Source organism: Callorhinus ursinus, unplaced genomic scaffold (assembly GCF_003265705.2).
Source record: "Callorhinus ursinus isolate GAN/ISIS: 27379988/994484 unplaced genomic scaffold, GSC_fseal_2.0 scaffold12, whole genome shotgun sequence".
NCBI classification, from domain to species: Eukaryota; Metazoa; Chordata; class Mammalia; order Carnivora; family Otariidae; genus Callorhinus; species Callorhinus ursinus.
In genome coordinates, this window is record NW_027397074.1 from 46,541,336 (window position 1) to 46,563,740 (window position 22,405).

The window sequence follows — 22,405 nt, forward strand, 5'->3', positions numbered from 1 at the left end:
TGTCTATCACCCAGCCACCCCATCCCTCCCACCCCCACCACTCCAGCAACCCTCAGTTTGTTTCCCGAGATTAAGAATTCCTCATATCAGTGAGGTCATATGATACATGTCTTTCTCTGATTGACTTATTTCACTCAGCATAACACCCTCTAGTTCCATCCACGTCGTTGCAAATGGCAAGATTTCATTCCTTTTGATGGCTGCATAATATTCCATTGTGTATATATACCACCTCTTCTTTATCCATTCATCTGTCGATGGACATCTTGGCTCTTTCCCCAGTTTGGCTGTTGTGGACATTGCTGCTATAAACCCTGGGGTGCACATATCCCTTCAGATCCCTACATTTGTATCTTTGGGGTAAATACCCAGTAGTACAATTGCTGGATCGTATGGTAGCTCTATTTTCAACTGTTTGAGGAACGTCCATACTGTTTTCCGGAGTGGTTGCACCAGCTTGCATTCCCACCAACAGTGTAGGAGGGTTGCCCTTTCTCCGCATCTCCGCCAACATCTGTCATTTCCTGACTTGTTAATTTTAGCCATTCTGACTGGTGTGGTTTCAGTTCTTTAGAGCTCACAAGCCTGCTTCTGTTTTTAGCATTCTTAACCCTTTTCCTCATCTTCTTGGTCTAGATTCTCCTCTCATTCTGGACTCTTTCCTTTAGTGAATTCATCTGTCACTTTGGCTTCAACTAGGAGCTATTCTGTAGCTGCACATGTATGTTAGCCCAGACTTCACTACTGAACTCTGGACTCAGTATCCAAACTGCATACTGATACTTCCCCTCATTGTTTCCATGGAAACCTCAAACTACATTTGCAAAACAAAACACACTAGATCTGTCCATAAACTTACTCCTCCTTCCGTAGTCCCTGCTCAATAAAGAAATGGTATTGACCACTTGCCCAAGTTGGAAACGTGAGAAAAATCTCTGGCCACTGTCTCCCCCCACATGGTTGGCAATTAATAAAACCCACTGATTCTTTTCTCCCACATAGTCCTAGGTTACTCACATTTTTATCTCTAATCTTGGGGCCATGGTTGCAGTCACCATTTTATCTCACCTAATTTCCAGCCTCCCACCTTCAGTTAATTCCTTCCACTCATTACATTCTCCATATTGAAACACGAGGACATTTTTAGAATATAAATTTGATCATGCCACTTCCCACTACCCTCAGAATAAAGTTTAAACCTCTTAATAGCATACGACATCTTTCATGATCTGGTTACTCCTTCCTCTCTAGCTATATCACTTGAAACAAGTCTCCATAGGTTTTGCAGTAGCCATACCTAGATTCTTGCAATTCTTCAAGTGGACCATTCTCTCTCTTGCCCAAAGGCCTTTGCACATGTTCTTGCCTCTACCTTCCTCCCACCCCATGTAGAACGTAGGGGCTTACCTTTACTTACCGGCACTTTAAGAAGGCTACCCCAGACAAAGAGGTTTACAGGTGAACTCACCTGACTGGGGAGACATTAAAACTGTGCTTCTTTTAGCCTGTTTTCCCAGGATGACCCATTAATGGTAGAAGTGTTAGTAGAGGACTCCTGACACCTTAGTTCTAGTGCCTAATATACCAAAAATTCATTTTGTGAAACTGTCACATCACTTGGCTTTTCTGGGTCTCATTTTCCTCTTATGCTTGACATTCCATTACAAGATGATTGTATAAATCCAAAGAAGTCAAAGCTATGAGAATGACCTACTTATTGAAAATATGGAAAATGCATGACATCACTTTTCCAATCTCACTTTTGCTCTACCCTCACCTCTCTTCTAACTGGAGAAACTCTACCTTTTAGTTTATTTCCCTTCTCCTTCACCCCCTCCACTAACTTCTATTCTCCTTGAAGACCAGGCTTAGACTTGATATTGTCCAGGATGCTTTTTCCAAACCCTCAAAGCTGGGCCAAGAGCTCTACCTATAATATCCCATAACACTTTCTCTTTCTCTCCAGAAAAACTTAGCAACTCTATTGTCATTTTGATCTACTTTATTGCCTCCTCCCCAAGACAGTGAACTAGTTCACCTTACTATCTAGTGGTATCTAGTAAGATGGACTAGTTCACCTTAGTATCTATTTGTGGCTGAGGGATATTCTTCTGGAAGCTGAAGGACAGACCTGGAAGGAAGTGTTCTATTTGGGAGACTGTTCTTAGAATAACAATGTACTGGCTATCAGTTGCCAGTTTCAAAGTTTCACAAACTTTGATGTATATTATATCGTCTTTAATTTTCATGCAGAAAAGTTTTTTTTTAATTCAGTGATGAACACATTACTTTTTCTGATTTAACTATCGCTCTGAAGAGGAACTGATTTTCCCAAGACCATTCTAGTAGGAGCTATGCTTAGATAGCCTCCTGTTCTTCTGTTTTCAAATGCAGATTTCCATGCATGTGTACTGCAACCTCTCAATAAATGAGCTACATGAATAAATACATATGTAATTAATAGATCATCAATATGGGTAATTGAGGGTTTCCTTGTGGATGCAATTGCATGCCCATTTTTACTTAAAAAATCACCCTTGAAAAGATCTTCTGAGATGAAAACTGTTAAAATAGGGACTTCATCTTTTAAGTGTAATTCTGGACATGATATTTCAATCAAAATATGTTTTGTCAATTAGCTTTTGTCCAAGACCGTCATATCGATAAGCGATGAAGAGGTTCTAGTCTTTTCGAAGATAAGTGGGCCGTGGGTCCCACAGGAGGACAAGGATATGGTGTTACCTCAGACCTTAAGACACTCCCGGGCTCCTGAGAGTAAAGGTCTCAGATGCTAGTGGTAAAGAGGTGAGATAAATCCTAAGAGACAAGGGATATCTCCCAGGTTAGGTTCAAAGCCAGTTTATAGGGGTATTCAGACACTAGGAGCTCTGCAGAGGAACTCACAAGCTGTCCTAAGAGAGAGGGCTAGGGGAGTTATAATAAGGCCTTTCCCCTCATTCCCCTTGAAGACAACCTAATCCCTTCACTTTTATATATTAGGGTTCCTCATGGCGGTTGTTGTTTTAAAGGTTTTATTTATTTATTTATTTATTTATTTATTTATTTGAGAGCGAGAATCTGAAGCAGACTCTGCACTGAGCACAGAGCCTGACTCGGGGCTCGATCCCATCATCTTGAGATCATGACCTGAGCTGAAACCAAGAGTTGGTTATTTAAGCGACTGAGCCACCCAGGCATCCCCGGGGTTCCTGTTTTTTTTTTTTGAAATTAAATATCATTTGAAATGCACATGGTTTTTTCTATCATTCCAAACTCTGATAATGCTGCTTATCAAAATGAAAAGAACTGTTGGCATGCATGACTCAAGAACAGAATAACTTAAGTAGTGCTTTAGCATTATGTCCTTTGTAAGGATGCATGGTGAATGTAACTGTGAAATTTAATTTTTTTAAAATGAAGTTCTATTGTGCCTATTTACCTTTCTAAAGTGGAACTGTCTGATCTTTCAATTAAAATTCTTCATAGATACTGAAATCCCACGGAAAGTAGGACTGACTGTTAGGCCTGACAGATTGGTCCCCTTCTTTACGGGTTTGGGAATACGTGTATGTGTTTGTGTTTTGTTTCCTCTGAATTTTCCAATAGAACTTCCAGGGAATTAAATCTCTCCACCTGGAATATCAAGTTCTACTGTCCTCATCTCCAGTGATGGTTTGCAATGCAAATTGTCGGGTTGGTAACACACAGTACCATAACCATGGTAACCAAATGAAGACAAGTTTGCTTTACTTCCTCAGCAAAGTACTTTCCAGCCCTGCATTCACACGTGATGGTACTGCCAACAGTCAAGGGCATTAAAGGAACAGCCAGAGGGTTCATAGAAATAAAAGCACAACTAGAGCCATTGTATTCCTTCCCCACACTCCTCCCCTGAGTCCAGGACTCATTACTAATCACTCCTACCATTTCTAACTCCTTTCTAACTGCTTTCCTGGAGGGGAGGATAGAGAGATTCACCGTGTATCTTTATCCCCAACGTGACTATAGATTTTGGCAAGCACACTGCCCTGGCTTTCCACCTCTAACTTCTTACCAGGAGCAGATAGAAACCTGGTCACTGTTCTGTGGTCACGAGGACTTCTTAGTGTTAGCAGCTGTGATGCTCAAGGAGACAGGAAGGCGTCCAAATAGGAACAGACACTTTCTGAGAACAGCCACAGCAATCTGTAAGGGCCACTTCTCTGCCAAAATTCCTTTCTTCTGGTAGAGTCATTCTTACCATTTGTTTGTTAGTTTTCCGGCCTGTGGGGGAAGGGTATCAGTCCTCGGTTCTCATTGTCTGTCTGTTGGAATGGGAGGGCAGCTGTGGCATGATCTGAAACTTCTTTACCTGCAGCTGTGTGACAGGGTGATGCCCAGGAAGAAAGACTATAAGCAAGAAGGTAAGCAATCTAATTGTCATGGATTCTGGCCTGGATGATTTCAGCACCCCCATGACTGCGTGGGTGGCTGCCATTAACACGGGAAGGTCAAAAACACAGGGGATGGGAAGGCTGGAGGCTCAAAATTCTTAGTTTATTTCCCCTAGGTTGTGAATACCATTTCAAGCAATGTTTCTGAGATAAGAGAAAGAAATTATTTTTACCTTCTATTGTAACTAGTGGGACTTGTGTGTCATTTTCACTGGTGTTTATTACTGCGATTTGGTTCATCACTTTCTAACTCTGTCGTTCCTTCTATCATTATTTGTTGGCATTCTCTAAAGAATGGCTTTCCCATCTCCCCACAGGTCTGCATCCTTTAGACATTAGTACATATTATCTGAGCTCTCCAAGAGGTTTCACTCATTAATATTTCCACAATGTTGAGTGTCAATTTCCCACCTTCTAGGTGTTCTCACGCTAATGAATTTCTGAGAATCTAATATGGTAACCTATTGTCTTTTTAGTCTTCATTTTTTTGAATATTAATAAGGTTCACTACATTTACATTTTTTAGCCATTCCTAGATTCCTCCCCCCTTTTTTAACTAGGTTCCACGCCCAGTGTGGGACTTGAACTCACAACCCTGAGACGGAGACCTGAGCGGAGATCAAAAGTTGAACACTTAACTGAATGAGTCACCCAGGCGCCCGGATTTCCTACTTTAGAATTGCCTCATTACATTGCTTCTACTTCTATGTCTTTTTTTTATTGATTTATAATTTCATGTCATACATCAAGGATATAAAAGCCTTTCATGTCCCATATACTATCAATATTTTCACACCTTTTTTAACATTTTGACATTCTTATTATTTTTGCCATAAGAAATTTTAAACTCTTAACTGGTTAAATCCATTGTGATTTCTCTTCATTGCCTTTGGTGTCATTTCTCCCCAAGGTTTTACCACCTCAAGATTAGAAAATCATTCACCAATATTATATTCTAGGCCTATTTTCATTTCATTTTTTCACATTAAATCCTTAACATTATTAGAATTTATTTTGATGAATTGTGTAGGGCTCTCTTTTTTGTTTTGCTTTGTATTTTTTTCCATTAAATTTTAAATTTAGAAATAACTATAAATTCACATGCAGTTCTAAGAAATAATATAAAGTCTACCTGCCTTAATGCAGGAATCCTTCCAACAATGCATAGATAACCTATATCTGCATATGTAGATTTTTATCTGGGATAAGATTTGTCTTCTCAACATAATTAATAGGTATAAAGTTGTACTATCAGGACAGATTCTCATAATCACTTATAAGGAATAATATTTGCTTCCTCCTCCACATTCCCTGAGATTTTTATGGTTATGATCATGGTGGGAAAGCAAGGATGATGACACCTTTGATGTCAGAGGAGTAAAGAATATGCTAGAATGTGCCTTTGTGAATAATCCAGGTTGGAAAGAGGATTTAGACCCAGGGGCTGGCTTAAATCTTGATCTCTTCTCCTCACTACCAGCTATTTCTGTGTGTTCTTGGGTGGAACACATGCTCGTTGTAGTCAGGAATTTAACCGTTATGATGGTTTCCTATTGGACTGAAATATGATGCAACTTTTATTGTGTAACAAATATGTTTTGAAACGTGAAATGTGTACACCTGAAAATCTTTTAAAATTATATTTTAAAGATTTTATTTATTTATTTGAGAGAAAGTGAGAGAGAGAGAGCATGAGAGGGGGGAGGGTCAGAGGGAGAAGCAGATTCCCCGCCGAACAGGGAGCTGATGCTGGGCTCAATCCCAGGACTCCTGGATCATGACCCGAGCCAAAGGCAGATGTTTAATCCCCAGGTGCCTTGTACACCTGAAAATCTAAAGCAAATTGCTTGACCAGTCATTTTTTAAAGGTATTAGGAGAGGCGTATTGAAGGAAGGTATTATAGAGCCCAATTAAGAGTATTTTTAAGAGAAATAGCCATCTGCATTGGTCAGGTTCTCCAGAGAAGTGAGCTAGTACATATATATGTATATAATATAAAAATAATTCCATATACTTAATTAGAGAGAGAGAGAGAGGGAAAAATCTTATCTATCTATCTATCCATCTACCTACCTACTGCTCACACAACTGTGGAACCTGAGAACTTCTGTGACCTTCCATGTGCAAGCTGGAGACCCAGAAAAGCTGGTGGTGTAGATCCAGTCTGAGTCTGAAGCTTGAGAGCCAGGAGGATCACTGGTGTAAACCCCAGTTCTATGGCATGAGGATTCTGATGTCCTGGCTCAACAGTCAGGCAGAGAAAAGGAGAAATTTCTCTCCACCTTTTTCTTCTCTTCAGGCCTCAACAGATTGAATAATTCCTGTCCACATTGGGGAGAGCAATCTGCTTTACTTAGTCTACTGATTTAAATGCTAATCTGTTCTGGGAACACCCTCATAGACACACCCAGAAATCATGATTAGCCAGATATCTGGGCACCCCCTGGCCGAGTCAAGTAGACACATAAAATTAATCATCACACCGTCAGATAAGATGACTTGTGATTTCAGTAAGCTAACATTGAAGAACATCTGTTTAATTGTTGCAAATCCACTGCTGAATAGCCCTTTGGTGAAATTTATGCTATAATTGCTCACATGCATTTTTAACCCCCCTGTCTGGAATGTTTGCCTATCCCTTACCCATCTTCAAGAGCCAGACCCAATAGTTTCCCTTTGAGAAAACATTTTTTATGTCCCTAAATGAGCATTTTCCTCCTTTACTATTTGAGAACAGTTGCTTTATACTTCTCTTAAAATGCATATTATGTTCTACTTCACAATATATAGTTAATAACCACTATTCTTTGTAATCAACTATAAGCTCCTCAAAGTTTCTTTGTACACCATAGACAGTAAAATATTTCATTGAACTGAATTAGTAGATATTATTGCATTTATTTACTTAATAGTTCATGCATACAATGCATTTTTATGAGGAATGACTAGTGCACAGTACTGTCTCTGATGTGACAGAGACTACAAAGATAAGTCACAGTTCCTACCTCCTGAGAGCAAAGACAAGAGTCCAGTATCAGAACAATCATTCATTCATTAACAGTCATGGCTGATCGCCAGTTATTACTCATGGTCTAGGCTAAGTGCCACGGATACCAAAAAAATAAGTCATGGTCCTTGCCTCCAGGGGGTCCATTTAGTTGGGTGGGAAGGGCAGGAGTGGAAATAAACTGCTTGAGTGTGAAAAGTGCTATCATAAGGAGTTGCACAGGTTGCTGTGAGTGTCAGAAGTGGGCTAGGATGGAAGTGGAGAGTGATAAGGAAAGAAAGTTCTACAGAATGAGTTCTGTTTGAACTCGGTGAAATGGTATCCAGGAAAGAGAAAAGCAGCACCCGCGGAGGGATCTGCACCCAGTAGCAACAGAGAGGAGGCCGCACTGAAAACCACACGTAGTTCTGTGCAGCCAGAATACGGTGTACATGAAGAAACCTGGATTATGACGCGCTGGGAATGGGAGATAGCCCCACATCCTTTCATTCCCCTTCCCCAAGGTGAGACAAGGCAAATGCTGAGAAGATGAGAGTAGAAATAATGAAAAACGAAAGAATCATTGAGAAAGAAAAATCTCTTTAAAGTTGGAAAGGGACTGGAACAGGGCTCACAGTAGGTGAATCAGTCGATTCAATGTTCCCAGCCTCAAAGTCATTTCAAGTTTCTAGGAAACTGTATATATGGTTCTTGACCATAATCTTAATACACTTTTGCTTATTTCACCAGCAAAAAAACGAAAACTCCCAGTCTGAGAGAACCGATTCTGGATTCCAACTTGGGGACAACTGCCTTGTCTTTAAATCCAGCTTGCTCCTAAATGGCAGGAGAGAGCCCCCTTCACATATTTCACAGTGGGAGGAAGCCACCCACAGAGCAAGTCATCACAGACTGCGTGTTCCTCCTAGCAGAGTGTTGACAGAACACTCTATTCTCTAGGATCTGCCTTTACTTTGCTGAATCACTTGGAAATCTTTACCCATATTTATGGGGCTTGGATACTTGGACAGGGAGGAAGAGCAGAAGGGCATTCCCGGCCTGACTTTGTTGCTTGAGTTTTTGAGTTGTTTTCCAAGTAGTAGGAACAGCGTTTTATTCTTATCCCTTGTATAGTGTTGATGGACATAGCTTTAAAATATTTTTAAAATGTGAGCTCCATTGGTCAACTAATAGGCTATGTGGAGGCTAGAAATAGAATAATCATCTTATGGAATCATTTCATCCAATTCTTTCATATTCTGTGAGAGGAAATTACATTCCACAACATCTTGAAACCACATGCCCAATGTCATACAACCAATGAACTATTTGTTGATTCACTAAAATAAATTACATTTTGTTTCCCTGGTGATGAGTTAAGATCTTTCATCTGCTGTTAGCTGTTGGAAGGCACATAAGAGAAGGTAAAAGAAGGTATTTACTCAGATAGTTTTGGTTGAAATAGTGGAAGTGAGCATCAGGTGACTACCCAGAAAATTTTGCTTCAAAGTGGAGGTAGTATATATATCATTGAATATATACTGATATATATGTGCATGTATGTGTGCAAATATATATGTATCTGTATATAATCAGGTCACTTTTCTAAATCAGGTTACATTGTTTCCTGATACCGTATAGCTATTCTTGGCAAGTTGTACCTTTCCACAAATTTTTTAATTGCTGAATATCAAAGTTTTATCCATGACTTCATAACCAAATTTGCATTGATATTTCTCAATTCCTTGTTGGCATTCATTTAAACAGTAATTTATTCAGCAAACATATATTGAGTATGTTTTTCCCACAATTATGATATGAGAGCTAAGATCTCCATCCTGAAGAAAATCCCACAGTGGTTAAGCAGAATTGTAAACACAAACTTCTAAAACAACATAAGCATACTTTAATAGTGATTTACACTAAACTATTAGATTACAGAGGAGCAATTAAAGCCATAATCATATAGGGAGAACATGTACATAGAGAAGAAAAGAGGGGGCTGAGATTTGAGGTGTGGAACACTCAAAACTTAGAAAAGCCAGGGGTGCCTGGGTGGCTCAGTCGGTTAAGCGTCTAACTCTTGATCTTGAGTCAGGTCATGCTCTGAATGTCGTGAGATCGAGCTGCATGTCAGGCTCTGTACTGGGTATGGAGCCTGCTTAAGATTCTCTCTCTCCCTCTCTCTGCCCCTCCCCCCACACTCTAAAATAATTTAGAAAAGCCAACAAAAGATCTTAAGAAAAAAGCCTTGAGTGAGATAGGAGGAAATCTGAGAGAGCGTGGTACTAAAAAAACAAATGAACAGATTGTTTCCATTAAAAGGAAATGGTCAACTACTGAAAATTCCGAAATTATAAGAACTGATAGTTAAGTGTTAGCATACTGATTTGGGTGGGTAATAAAAGAGTGGGAGGTGTGGATAGGTCTGTACATGGGAGCATTTGCTGTGATCCAAATGAGACTACAAGCTCTCATTCACATCAGGTTGACAGCAGCAGAGGAGGTCAATGTGAGATATACTGTAAGGGCCCCTCTCTCACACTCTTTTAAGTGACTTGATGTGAGACATAAAAGGAATAGAGGAGCTAAGAAAGATTCATAAGTTCTTGGTCTGAGCAACGGCCTGAATAGTGGCACCATTTAATGAGATGGGGAACAGTGGAATAAAGGCAGGGATATAGGGGGTCAAGCGGAAGTCAAGGAAAGAGTAAAGAATTCAGGGTGGCCCATATAAAGTTAAAATTGTAAGTATCCAAGCGAAGATGTCAAGTAACTAGGGATATCCATTCTGAAGCTCAGGTCCTCTATTCTAAGATTTGGAAGTGTGAATTCAGGAATCATCATGAGTTGAATAGAAAACTAGAGTAAGAGATAGGGAGAGATTGAAGGGTCAAAGGAGGATTATTTTAAGATGAGAGACATTATAGCATATTGTAAGCTAAAGGGAATGATCAAATAGGGAGGGAAAATGGTGTCTAAGCAAAATTGTGAGTGGAATAGAGGTGACAAGGGATGCTTGAAATTGGGAATTTGGAGGTTGTTCATTTATAGTAATGAAGTATGACCATGGGAATTGAGTGGAGGGAAGGAATGTTGAAAGTGGGCAGATTATTGAACTGAGTGAGTGGTCAGGTGTTGATGGATCATCTCAATTGACAATGAAATCTTCCAGGAGGGTGACAGAAATACCATTCCATTTTCAGTAAATGAGTGTAAATGTCCTGGATGTTGATAACAACATAGTCTGATAGCTTATGCTTCAAAGGAGAGAGGAAACAAGATCTGAAAGCATCAATGAGGAACATGTAGGAACTTTACACCATCTCCAAAATTATGGTCCTGATTCAATGGGTAAAAGAGAAAAAGCCACAGCTTGAGAGAGGGGCAAAGGAAATCATGTTCAGGTTTCAATTAGAAAAAGGAGATGAGGAGACATTTGGTGAAGAGCTTAGGATAAAGGGGATTTGGTAAGTGACAGTCCATGTATTCCAGAGGGCACAGGGTTTGGGAGTGCCTGGGGAAGTTGGGAGATTGGGCCAGATGAGGCAATGTCCACTGCCACATGAGCACGGTTCAGGGACGTAATGGGATTAGTCCTATGGTCTCCTGGAGTAAGAAGTGTGAATCAGTTCTCTTAAAGTGCCAGTCTCCCAGGACTGGTCTCTTGGTCTGTAGAGGGAAGTGAGTGATATTGAGGCTCCTGGTAACCATCTTTTTGAGAGCATGAGAGGCTCTCAAGGCTTCCTTTTTAAACCTCTATGAGTGACTTCACAGCTCGGAGGGACAGGTATTCCTGGAGCATATGACTCTATGTAGACTTCTAATTTTTTCTACTGGGGGAGGTTATTATATATGGCATGTGGAGGGGAGCAAGGCAAACCTGGATACCATTTGAGATCTTAATGGAAGGCTTGAGCAGAGGCAGTGATGATGAGGATCCATTGTAGAGACATAGAGTTGGTGAGATTCCTGTGGGCCCAGAATGCTTGTGGAATTTTTTTCCCATTATGATGTTCTCTTCTTGATCACAGGTCTCCTTCATAAGTGGGGCCAAGGCTAGAACTACAGCCCACAATTATCAATTACAACCTTGAAATTAAGACCATAGTTGAAGGAATTTTCAAACTCTGATATGAGTCTCTAGTCTCAGGTAAATCTGCATTCTCATGGTCACAGAAATATTTTATTCTCATACTCTCCAACTGTATCTTCTCAATTATTCAAACTATGTAATCTCAAGATGACACAGGTTATCCACAAACTATGAGTGTCAAATTTATCTCCTGTGGAAAAAGAACCAAACTGTTACACTGATTGGTAATTCTTTTCCTATACTTGACAGTTCTTGACATGAAAAGAACGTAGAGAGGCAACATAAGAAGGAAAAAGAAAAAAAAAACTGATCAATATGGGTATTGATTGTTTTATAGACATTTTTCATTAATTTTTTCCAACAGCCATATCAAGTGGTTATTTCATACTCATTACAGAGATGAAGAAATAGATTATCAGAGATGTTTGAAAATTTCCCCAAGGAGATGTCAGAAAAGCAGCAGAGCTGAGATTAAAATCTGGAGTTATCTGACCTGAAAGCACTTACTCTTTTAACCACGTAAGAACCAAGAATGCTGGCTAAACCAGCTGGTATCCCTTTATCAAATAACCAAGCACTCAACTTACAGTTCCAGATTATGTATCCTGGGCAGAGTTCTGTGCTGGGATCTATGGGGAACACAGAGATAAATAATGCACAGTCCCTATTCTCCAGTATGAACAAGCTGTTTGGCAAGAGAACCTGTTTGCATAGAGGTGAAAAAAGTTAAGTAACCCCAGAGGACAAGGATGCAACCATTGTCCCTGCTTCAAGTACCGAAGTATCAAATTCTGTGATTTCACTGTGGGCTTAAGGCTTCACATATATATTTGCATTTGCTCAAGTGAAAGAAAATGTCATGTAAAATTAATGTAACAACACCAATTTCTTTCTCGTTTTGAGTACTTTAAAAAATTTGAAAACTTGATAACATTTCAGTACGTTCCCCCCCCCCCTTTTTTTTTTGTCTTCTCAATTCACTTCGCTTTAGTTTTGTTTTCACAAAATTGAGTTCTTGGTGCATATATTGTTTTTCATCCTCTTTTTAAATTAAATATGATGATATAAGAAATTTCCCACATCAAAGGAAGTTCTTTATGCACATAAGGATTAATGGCATTGTAATTAGAATCGAAAGGATCTAAAGACAGGGAAGGGACCTTCAGGCACAGATGGCAAGATAATCTCGGATGAAGATTCACTTTGGACCATGTCAGCATTGGCAAGAATTTGGCTCCAAAAGGTCCTGGGGATAAAGGGGTTAATCGGAGGATTCTGCAGAGACCACATCCCAAAACTTCTGCCCTGTGGCTCCTCTGAGCAATTCAGGGCTGCCACCTGATCCGTGTCCCTTCACAAAGAACTGCTCTTCAGGTCAAGCCAGTAGATGTCAAAGGAAGGTCACCCAAGCATCCAGGAATCCAAAGCAGATTTGTTTACTAACCGGAAAGGCATTCACTAAAGCAGACGGGAACAAAAGAGTTTTTCTTGACAAACTGGTCCGTGACCCTCGCCTTTAGCAAGGGTTCCCATTTTTCTTGGCAGGCTTTTTGCCGCTCTAAAGCCAACTACAACTGAGCTGGCAGGGAGATATCCTCACTGGCTGTGCAAGCCTAGTGGCTGAGGTCAAACATGCCATTTCAGAACGGAAGTTTGAGGATAGACCAATAAAGCAGCACTTTTATCTAAAACTTTGATGATTTTTACAGCGTTCCATTTGAAAAAAGTGGTAGCCCGGTTAAAATTGGACATTGTAGTACAGAAGCACCAATTTGAGGATGTCAGCTGCTTGTTATCTCCTGCTCCCACTACAGAGCAGAATCTTTTGTGCTAAATAGGACGGAATTCTCAGCCAAGGTTGGTGGAGGAGCAAGACTCTTCGGGGGTGTCTTATTTTTCCCTAATACATTATTCCTTTCTTCAAACCCTGAGCACTTACCGAGTCTGATATTTCATGAATCTTGTTGAGCACGATTTTGGAGATTTTCCCTCCTTGTGAAATTTTGCATTGTCAGAGTTGAATACACATGCAAGATTCATGACATTGCCGAAGAGGACTTTTTTAACTCAAAAGATCCAAAGCGTGTGTAAAATTAAATAGCCAGAAATTAAATGTAATTCCTAAAGTTTATTTTATCTAGTGTTATGAATTCTACTATACCAAATAATCCTATAAAGGTTAGAAATTTAATCTTACCTGTATTATTTTTGTTTTGTGTTAGCATCAAAATTTTAATTAACGTTTATTTGTTCCCAGAGGATATTCTGAAAGTTAATTTTCTTTTTTTTTTTTTAAGATTTGTTTATTTATTTGAGAGAGAGAAAGAGAGAACCTGTGCAGGGGGAGGGGAGGGCAAGCAGAGGGGGGAGAGAGAGAGAGAGAATCTCATGCAGACTCGCTGCTGAGCTTGGAGCCCAAAGTGGGGTTTGATACCACAACCCTGAGATCATGACCTGACTTGAGCCGAGATCACAATTTGAGCCGAAATCAAGAGTCAGATGCTCAACCGACTGAGCCACCCAGGCACCCCCCAAAAGTCAACTTTCTAAAGTTGGCTGACTAAAAGCCTCACTGTTTTAACTGTCCACCCTTTGCCATAACTTTTAAATAATTGAAATTTCTTAGTATTTGTTTTTTTAATCATAAAATTGTCATCACAATTGTCATTGATTTTTGCACTAATTTACTATTGTAACAATAAATGTATATTTATACTTCAGTTGAATTATAGAATTTTAATGTATAAAGCATGTAAGGAAACTCTTTAAATCTGAATGACTTGCCTTGATTAAACACTGATTAGAAAGGATGGTTTAAGTCGTGTGACCAGTGATTATGGGTGAGTTTAGGGATGCAAGTTATGCTGCTGAAATAGGTATTTGACTATTTAGTCGTTTCTCTAAACTTGATGAATAAACGAATGCAAATTCAAGTAGATGCCATGGAAATAATTTAGTCAGAAAGTGTGGTTTTGAACCCTAGCTTTGCTACTTTAGTTTTATATATATTTATTTAACATCTACCCTGTGCTGGGAATTCAAATACTGGAGACACATTGATGAGTAAGAAGGAGACCATCATTCTTAATGTCCTGATAATCTGGGGAGTTTCAACAATTTACTCAGCTGCTCAGCTTCTGTCTCTCCTTACCCTGCAATCCTCAAAATGCTGTTAACAAAGGTTAAATGAGATAATGGGGGTGGTCAATATTTCTTGTGCCATATGCATAATATATTTATTAATAATCTAACTGTCCCAACCATCTTATCGGTTAGATGGCCTAGCTTAATAATCACAGGAATATGCTTGGAGTCCAGTGCCTGGGTTTGAGTGCTGGTTGATGCGTGGCTTTAGGTATGCAAACCCTCTGCTCTTCAATTTACTATAAAATTGTGACAATTAGGGGCACCTGGGTGGCTCAGTTGTTAAGCGTCGGCCTTCCGCTCAGGTCATGATCCCAGGGTCCTGGGATCGAGTCCCGCATCAGGCTCCCTGCTCAGCAGAAACCCAGCTTCTCCCTCTCCCACTCGCCCTGCTTGTGTTCCCTCTCTTGCTGTCTCTTTCTCTGTCAAGTAAATAAATAAATAAAATCTTTAAAAAATAAAAATAAATAAATAAAATAGAATTGTGACAATTAGACTACTTCCTTTGTTGGCAATTAAATTAAATAACGGATGTATAGAATTCAGCATAGAATCTAGCACATCATAAGTACTCACTGAGGTCAACGGTTATTAAAACTCAGAACAGTTTATACCCAATCAAAAAATAAGAGAAGGTAGGAAGATTATATAATTTACGTAAGGCTACCCAACAAGTTGCAGAGGTGAGACTCGTCCAGGTTGATCTGTTGCCAAAGTCCTTATTTTTTACATTTTGGGTTCTCTAAAAATATTTTTGCAGATGTAACTGTTGGATAAATTTGAAGGATACTGATTATGTTAATCACTACTTTCAATCTTTCTTCCTGGCTGGAGTGCCCTCCCACTCCACAGTTTCTTTGTTCTTCATGCACATCACAGACCACCCAATTAGATCCACCAGAGGGTAGATGTGGTCTGACAACAGGTGAGGCCACATTAGTCTCCAGTCTCCAGCTGCCTCTCCATTGAGAGGGAACCACTTCTCCTCACTGAGACGGGGAACTCGGCTCGGGTGGGCGCTCCAGGCTCCGGAAGACTGTGGCGGCCTGTTAGCACTCTGGCTTCTCCTTCTCACTGAGTCAAGCCTGAAAGCGGACTCATCGGGTCTCATTTGTTTGTCTCCATGTTTTAGTTTGCTGAATTACTCTCTCACAATGGCAGAGAGGTCGCATGGATCGGGCAACTCCCAAGGAGGCCAAGAAAAGAGCAGGAGAGAGATCCTGAGGTCCACCAAGAGGGCCTGGGCTCCCCTAGATGAGCAGCTGCCTCCTGGCTCTGAGGAGGAAAGCCAGAATGTCACCATCCCCATGCTGGGTGAGAACAGCCCCTCGGGGCTATTTGAAAACATCCTGCTGTGGGTGGTGAGGGATGTGGGGGCTTGGCTGGGGGCAAATGATTCTGGAACAAACACTTGGCTTTGAAAATACCAGTGTTCCTGGCAAAATGCCAGAAACTTCTATGAAATGGGCACTTATGACTTCCCCCACAGACATTCGAAATACACACCTTCTTGATGGAAATAGACCAACTTTTCCCTTTCTACTCCGAGGTCTCCTCGCCCCAAGTCCCCCAGGACCCTGAAGTGACATGGAGTCCATGCCAGAGACATGAGGCTTCCTTCAGAACACCAAACATCCTATTGAAAGGCTCTTATATACTGGGTCTTGCACGAAGCATCCATAATAATTTGAATAGTTCAAAGAGTCATAAGGAGGAAAACACTTTTCCCTCCACTGATATAACTGATGGTTTTTCTTCTTTGCCCACCACCTAATTCGTCCTACCTTTCTAGAGTCCCTAAGTTAAAAAATAAGCACCTTGCATGCCTACTTGGCCTTTCGGGTTCACCAGACACCTTGTGAGGGGGTAAGTCGGGTACTTCCTTGTTTGGTGGGGTAAAGTCAAAGAAAATCAGCCCAGAGTAGCCTGTAGCCAACCATAAAGGAAAGAAATATTTACCGGGAAATGCTGCTTTTCTATCGTCTCCTTTTTGCCTGTCGACTATTTGTTAAGCCAGGGACAAAGATCCACCTTAAAAGACTGGTGCTTTTTTAACACAGGGTGCCTTTGGCAATCCTGGGACTCTAGTGCAATTTGTCCCTGGAATGAATGCAAATTTGGTTTAGAACCTGGCAGAGAACTCCTTGCAAATAAACATCACTGGCTAGCTGCCTTAGGTAAATGTCGTGATTCAATAAGGAGAGGGTCCATGGTGATCTATATCTGACAAGAGAAAGACAAAAGTCTGGTATGCTTTTTCACTCTTCATGTCCACACCAGGTAATTTAAAATTTATTCTAACATCTCTTGTACTTCAGTGATTTATTTTTCTTCCTTTTCACATTTTCTTTTCTCCTTTCTTTTTCTTTTTCTTTCTTTCCTTTCTTTCTTTTTTTTTCCTTCCTTCTTTCTCTCTCTCTCTCTTTCTTTCTTTCTTTCTTTCTGTTTTGGTGTCAATCATGTGGCAAGTTTATACTTCATTCTCAGGGAAGAATGATTATGGAAAGCAGGACGTTTTGCCTTGGGAAAATAAATGAATATGCTTGTAGAAACATGTGACTAACTATGTAGGAAATAGAGCTATGAGTGGGGGCTGGCTAATGGGGTAGCATTATTTAAGCTGGTGTGCTTTGATTGATTGGTCTGTTTCTTTCTCTTTTATAGAAGATTCGAAACAAGCAAGTATTCAGCAGTGGCTGGACTCTGGATTTTTGTAAGTGTTTCTTCGTGCCTTTACACATCTCTCTTGCAAAATTCTGTGAAAACAATGTGGGTAACTCTTCTGGGGCAAGGTGAGACATGTAGGGTTTTTCATTTTAACTGAGTGCATGAAGGAACGTTCTATTATTACAAAAGTTATATATCAATTTTAAAGTACACAACAGAATACTGTTCCAGTCCCTGGCTGTTGATTGCTTTTTAAAAAGTCCTCCCATAATAAAGCCTAGCTCTGCATTTACTCTCATCTGTTTAAAGTGCAATTTAGTATAATTGAGTTGTACACATTGTTTGACTCGCAATATTTTTGTTTCTTTATAGGGTCTCTGTAAATGAAAACTTTCAGCAAGTCATCGACCACACTGGTAAGACAAGAGAACCAGAAGCATTTAGGCTTTGTGGACTTGATTTGTTAAATTTGTTAAATTCGTTAAAATGTCTATGTGAGTAAATCTTCTTAAAATGAGAATTATCAGAGCTTGCTAGAAATGGAACAGATCTCAAAAACTATCCAGCTCAATTGCTTTGTTTGCTATATAAAACAGAGGCTCAGAAAGGATAGGGGGTCATTCAGCAGCAGGTGGGGGCTGTAAACCAGGCCTCCTGGCACATCATTAGCTCAGCCTCTACCAGAAAACTCACCGGGTTCTATGAAGACATTTTGCAAGGATGTAATTATGGAAATGCAGTTGTTTAACTTTTCCTCACACTTATGGTACTTTTATGTCTAAATCTAGTTTCTTTCTATTCTCCAGTCTCAAAATTATATCCTCCCTTTCTAATGGTGCATTTGATCTCAAAAAGAACAGATGACTGAATTCTATGGAAAACAGTGCAAGTATGTATTTCTGACGCAGAAAATGTATCACACTTGTTACACTGAGATTTGACAAGAATATGATAAAAAGAAAAAGAAATTAATTGCAGATCTCAGTTCCCACCTTCTTTAAATGAAATACGATTATAAAATGCACTCACAGGGCCCCCTAGCCCCACCCTGGCTGGCTCAGTTGGTGGAGCATGTGACATTTGATCTTGGGGTTGTGAGTTCGAGCCCCACCTTGGGTGTAGAGATTACTTAAAAACGAAAGAAAGAAAAAAAGAAAGAAAGAGAGGAAGGAAGGAAGGAATGAACGAAATGCATTCACATATTAAGTACTACTCAGGAAAATAAAATAGCAAACCCTGGCAATTATAAATGAAAGGCAACACTGACTATAAGACACTTCCTGATTTCATAGATGTTGAAATGTGAAAAAAAATGCGTGCTTTAAAACTGATGAAATGCCATAAATAATGTACGTAGAAAAATGACATAAATTAGGAGTTTAATGATTAGAGGGGAAAACTATTAGTCTAATGGTTACTTACTTAGTTGATCTTAATTATCTCACTTCTTCCACTGACATCTTAAATTAAGATTGACCACTGGCTACAAACCAGTTTAAATTTGGAACATTTTTACTAAAAACAAAAAGAAAAAACTAGGTATATCATTGAAATTTCCTCCTCCAAGTTTATCTATTTTTTTAAATATAAAAGTTCTGTGATCCCCAAATCTCTGAAGATGTTTGCCAATAAACTGAATGTAAGTATCTCTGTTTATAGTAGGGCAGAATCAAGAAAAGGCAAGAACTTGGGGCACCTGGTTGGCTCAGTTGGTAGAGCATGTGACTCAATCTTGGGGTTGTGAGCTCTAGGCCCACATTGGGTGTAGAGATTGCTTAAAAATAAAATCTTAACAAAGAAAGAAAGAAAAGGAAGGAAGGAAGGAAGGAAGGAAGGAAGGAAGGAAGGAAGGGAGGGAGGAAGGAAGGGAGGAAGGAAAAGGAAGGGAAAGGAAAGAAAAGAAGAGGCAAGAATTTAAGAAATACAGCCGGCATGAGATGTCAGATCCCCCTGATGTTTCTTCTTGCCCAGGACATGGTGGGAGGCCTGGCACTAACTCTGGTGTTGTCAGTAACTGTATTATTAAAAGCTTCACTTCCCAGAAATGAGACAACCATGGCCCTTCCACCTCTGAATCAAGTAGGTGAAGCATAAAGGCACAGACAGGAGGTGCAAAGCTGGAGGAAAGAGGGGCTAGCACATCAGAAATGCACAGTTCCCATTTGCCAGGTCCTTTATCTTCAGCGAAGGTTTTAATAATAATGGAATAGCCTCTTAGAAGTTTAATTGAGCCTTCATTTTTACAAGGCTCTTTATGATCTATCATATTTTAAACTCAGTAACCTGTGTGGGAGCAAGGCTGGTGTTCATCAGAGCTTTGCAGGTGAAGAATCTGGGCCACAGAGTGATCAAGCACCGTGGTTGGGGGCACAGCTGTTTAGAAGAGGTCAGAGGAACTTGAAGCCCAGCATCCTATCAGCCCTCTGCATACTGGCCATAGCCACGATGAAACCACTAAATGCAGAATTCAGAGAAGCCAAGAGTCATACTGAAAAAATGTGGAAGCTAGAACAGGACCAGCAACTGGTAACCTGAAGGTTGTGGTGAGGGTGGCAAGGAGAAGAACTGTGGCAAGATGAAAAGAAATGGAAGAGGAGAGAGAAGAGTGCTCGCAGCTGGAGGGAAAAATCCCAGAACAGCTTGTGCAATCTTAGCGTGATGCAGAGTGGTGCATTCGTTCCTAGGGCAGCTATACCAGATTACCACAAACTTGGTGGCTTCAAAAAGAAATTTATTCTCTCATGGTTCTGGAGGCTGGAAATCTGAATTCAAGGTGTGTCGACAAGGTCATTCTCTCTCTGAAGGGTCTAGAGAAGAATCCTCCCTTGTCTCTTCCTAGTTGCAGATGGCTCCCAGAAATTCTCAGCATTCCTTGGCTTGTGGTGACAGCTTTTCTCTGCCTCCATCTCCACATGACCGCTTTTCCCTGTGGAGGGAGAGCTTTTCTCTTTCTGTAAGGACATAGGACCCACCCTAATCCAGTGTGACCTCACCTTTACTAATTATATCTACAAAAACCCTATTTCTAAATAAAGGATGCATTTTAAAATGAGATTTTTAGGGATGCCTGGGTGGCTCAGTCGGTTAAGCGTCTGCCTTTGGCTCGGGTCGTGATCTCGGGGTCCCGGGTTCGAGTCCCACATCAGGCTTCCTGCTTGGAGGGGAGTCTGCTTCTTCCCCTGCCCCTCACCCCACTTGTGCTCGCTCTCTCTCTCTCAAATAAATAAATAAAATCTTTAAAAATTTTTTAAAAAATAAAATGAGATTTCAGATACAGAAGTTAAATTCAACCCACTACAAGTAGAATTTATTCTAAGGCTAGTTTCCCTCATTGGTCACTCCTGAGGTCTTCATACAGTGAAGTAGCAACAAGATCCAAGTGCCTGCTCAGCTTACAGGTGACACAGTACCTCCTATAGAAAGCATTCCAGTGGGTCTCCAGGTCTTGGACTGAGTCCTAGATAAAATGGGGAGGGGGAGGTGGCATAAGGCTTCAGGGGTCCTATTGATGAATTCCTTCTGAATTTAGAGATGGCCAAGATGGGGTGTTGGCCTTTTAAGGTGACTCTTTGGCATTCATGCTGCTCTGTGGCTACCTAAAGTCTCATTTTTATTAAACTGGAATCTGGCTGGCCCATTTCCCATTGTGCTCAGTACCATTATGCTAGATAAAGCCCTTAACCCTTGGCATGTCAGCCTCTTCATCAGTAGAACTGGGAGGGGAGAGAAATGAATACACACAAAGAGCACACAGCCTAGGTACTTTTCCTATGTTATCTCATTTACCCGAACCATCTCCCAAGGTATATATTACTGTTACTAACTTTTGCAAGGAGGAAAATGAGACTCAGAAAGGTTAAGTAACTTGCCCAAAGTAGCCCATTTAGTAGGTAAGGGGGTCAAGATTTGAATTCAGATCTGTCTGACTCTAGAGCCACATTGCCTCTCCAAAGGCCCAGGATCATTTACTCTATGTGCTATGCATGGGACCCCCCAGGAGGAAAGCAAGCCCTGCACCAATCCCCCTGCGAGAAAAGTCAAAGTGTGAGCATTGTGGCTGAGTTCACTGGCGTTTGCTTCTCTCTCCAGGTCATCTGGTTCTGGTGCACCCGCCTTCGGAGCCACAACACAGTCCTCCAGAATTGAAAATTTTCAGAGTAGAACTAATTTTTATGTCAATTGAGTAGTGTCTATGGTTTGACCATATCTGGATATTAAAATAAAAAAAGATGCATCAAATAATTCCTCTGGAAAGCCACATGAAGGTTGACTTTCAAAAAGGATGCTCTCTCGTTGTCTGCCCTGCCTTCTGACAAATATTTGGCCATCTTAGCTGAGTGGTCTGGCAGTCATCTTAAATATCTCCAGAGCATTGCCTGTTCAGGGCACATGGGTGACTTACAGGGAAGACCATTATGGGCATCCTTCAATTTCTTTAGCTTTTCCCTTTCTGAGAACCACCACCACTGGTGCTGATCAGCTCCTCATAGTGGTCACCAACAACATAAGCAAACATAAGTTTGATTCTCCATTTGTGCTCACTGAGGATCCGTGGACCTTCCTATAACCACAAACACAATAGGGCAGTCAGAACCTCTTTGGGCTCAACTGGGGTGCTAAATGGTATGTGGTCATGGATGTGAAGGTCTGTCTTCTCAGGCTGCTGATTCTTCTTAATCCCAGATTCCATATTAAGAAAGCCTGGGGAGAGGAGCTGGTTCTCAACAAGCCCATTCCCACCACTGAAGAACAAGTTAGACTTCGCACCATTGCCCTGTGAGAATGCATTGGAGTTACCCTGCTGGGACAGACAGCTACACGAATGCATGTGTCACTGGGAAGCTTTATATAATGTGCACTTGTTTATAACACAGCCAAGCATAACTGTGAGGGAAAAAACCAGATCCAACGTCTACAGCAAAAAAAAAAAAAAAAAAAAAAGTTTTTGTCAAAGATCGGCTTGGAGCCATTGATTACTTGAGGGGTGGTTAATTCATTTGTCCTTTTAATATTTAGATATTTCTTCTCCAATCCCCAGAGAGGTCCTTGAAGAATAAAGTTACATCTTTCCAGAGGAA

At 40.5% G+C, this 22,405-nt stretch overlaps 1 protein-coding gene across 1 annotated transcript in view; it reads left to right on the forward strand.

The window, feature by feature from the left end:
• Positions 1-22,405, forward strand: part of ITPRID1 (ITPR interacting domain containing 1) — a 99,389-nt gene that overhangs the window by 12,542 nt on the left and 64,442 nt on the right. Inside the window, 3 exon segments of the mRNA XM_073898587.1 lie at positions 15,793-15,974; positions 17,325-17,373; positions 17,700-17,743. Coding sequence (XP_073754688.1) covers positions 15,793-15,974; positions 17,325-17,373; positions 17,700-17,743 — 275 coding nt within the window.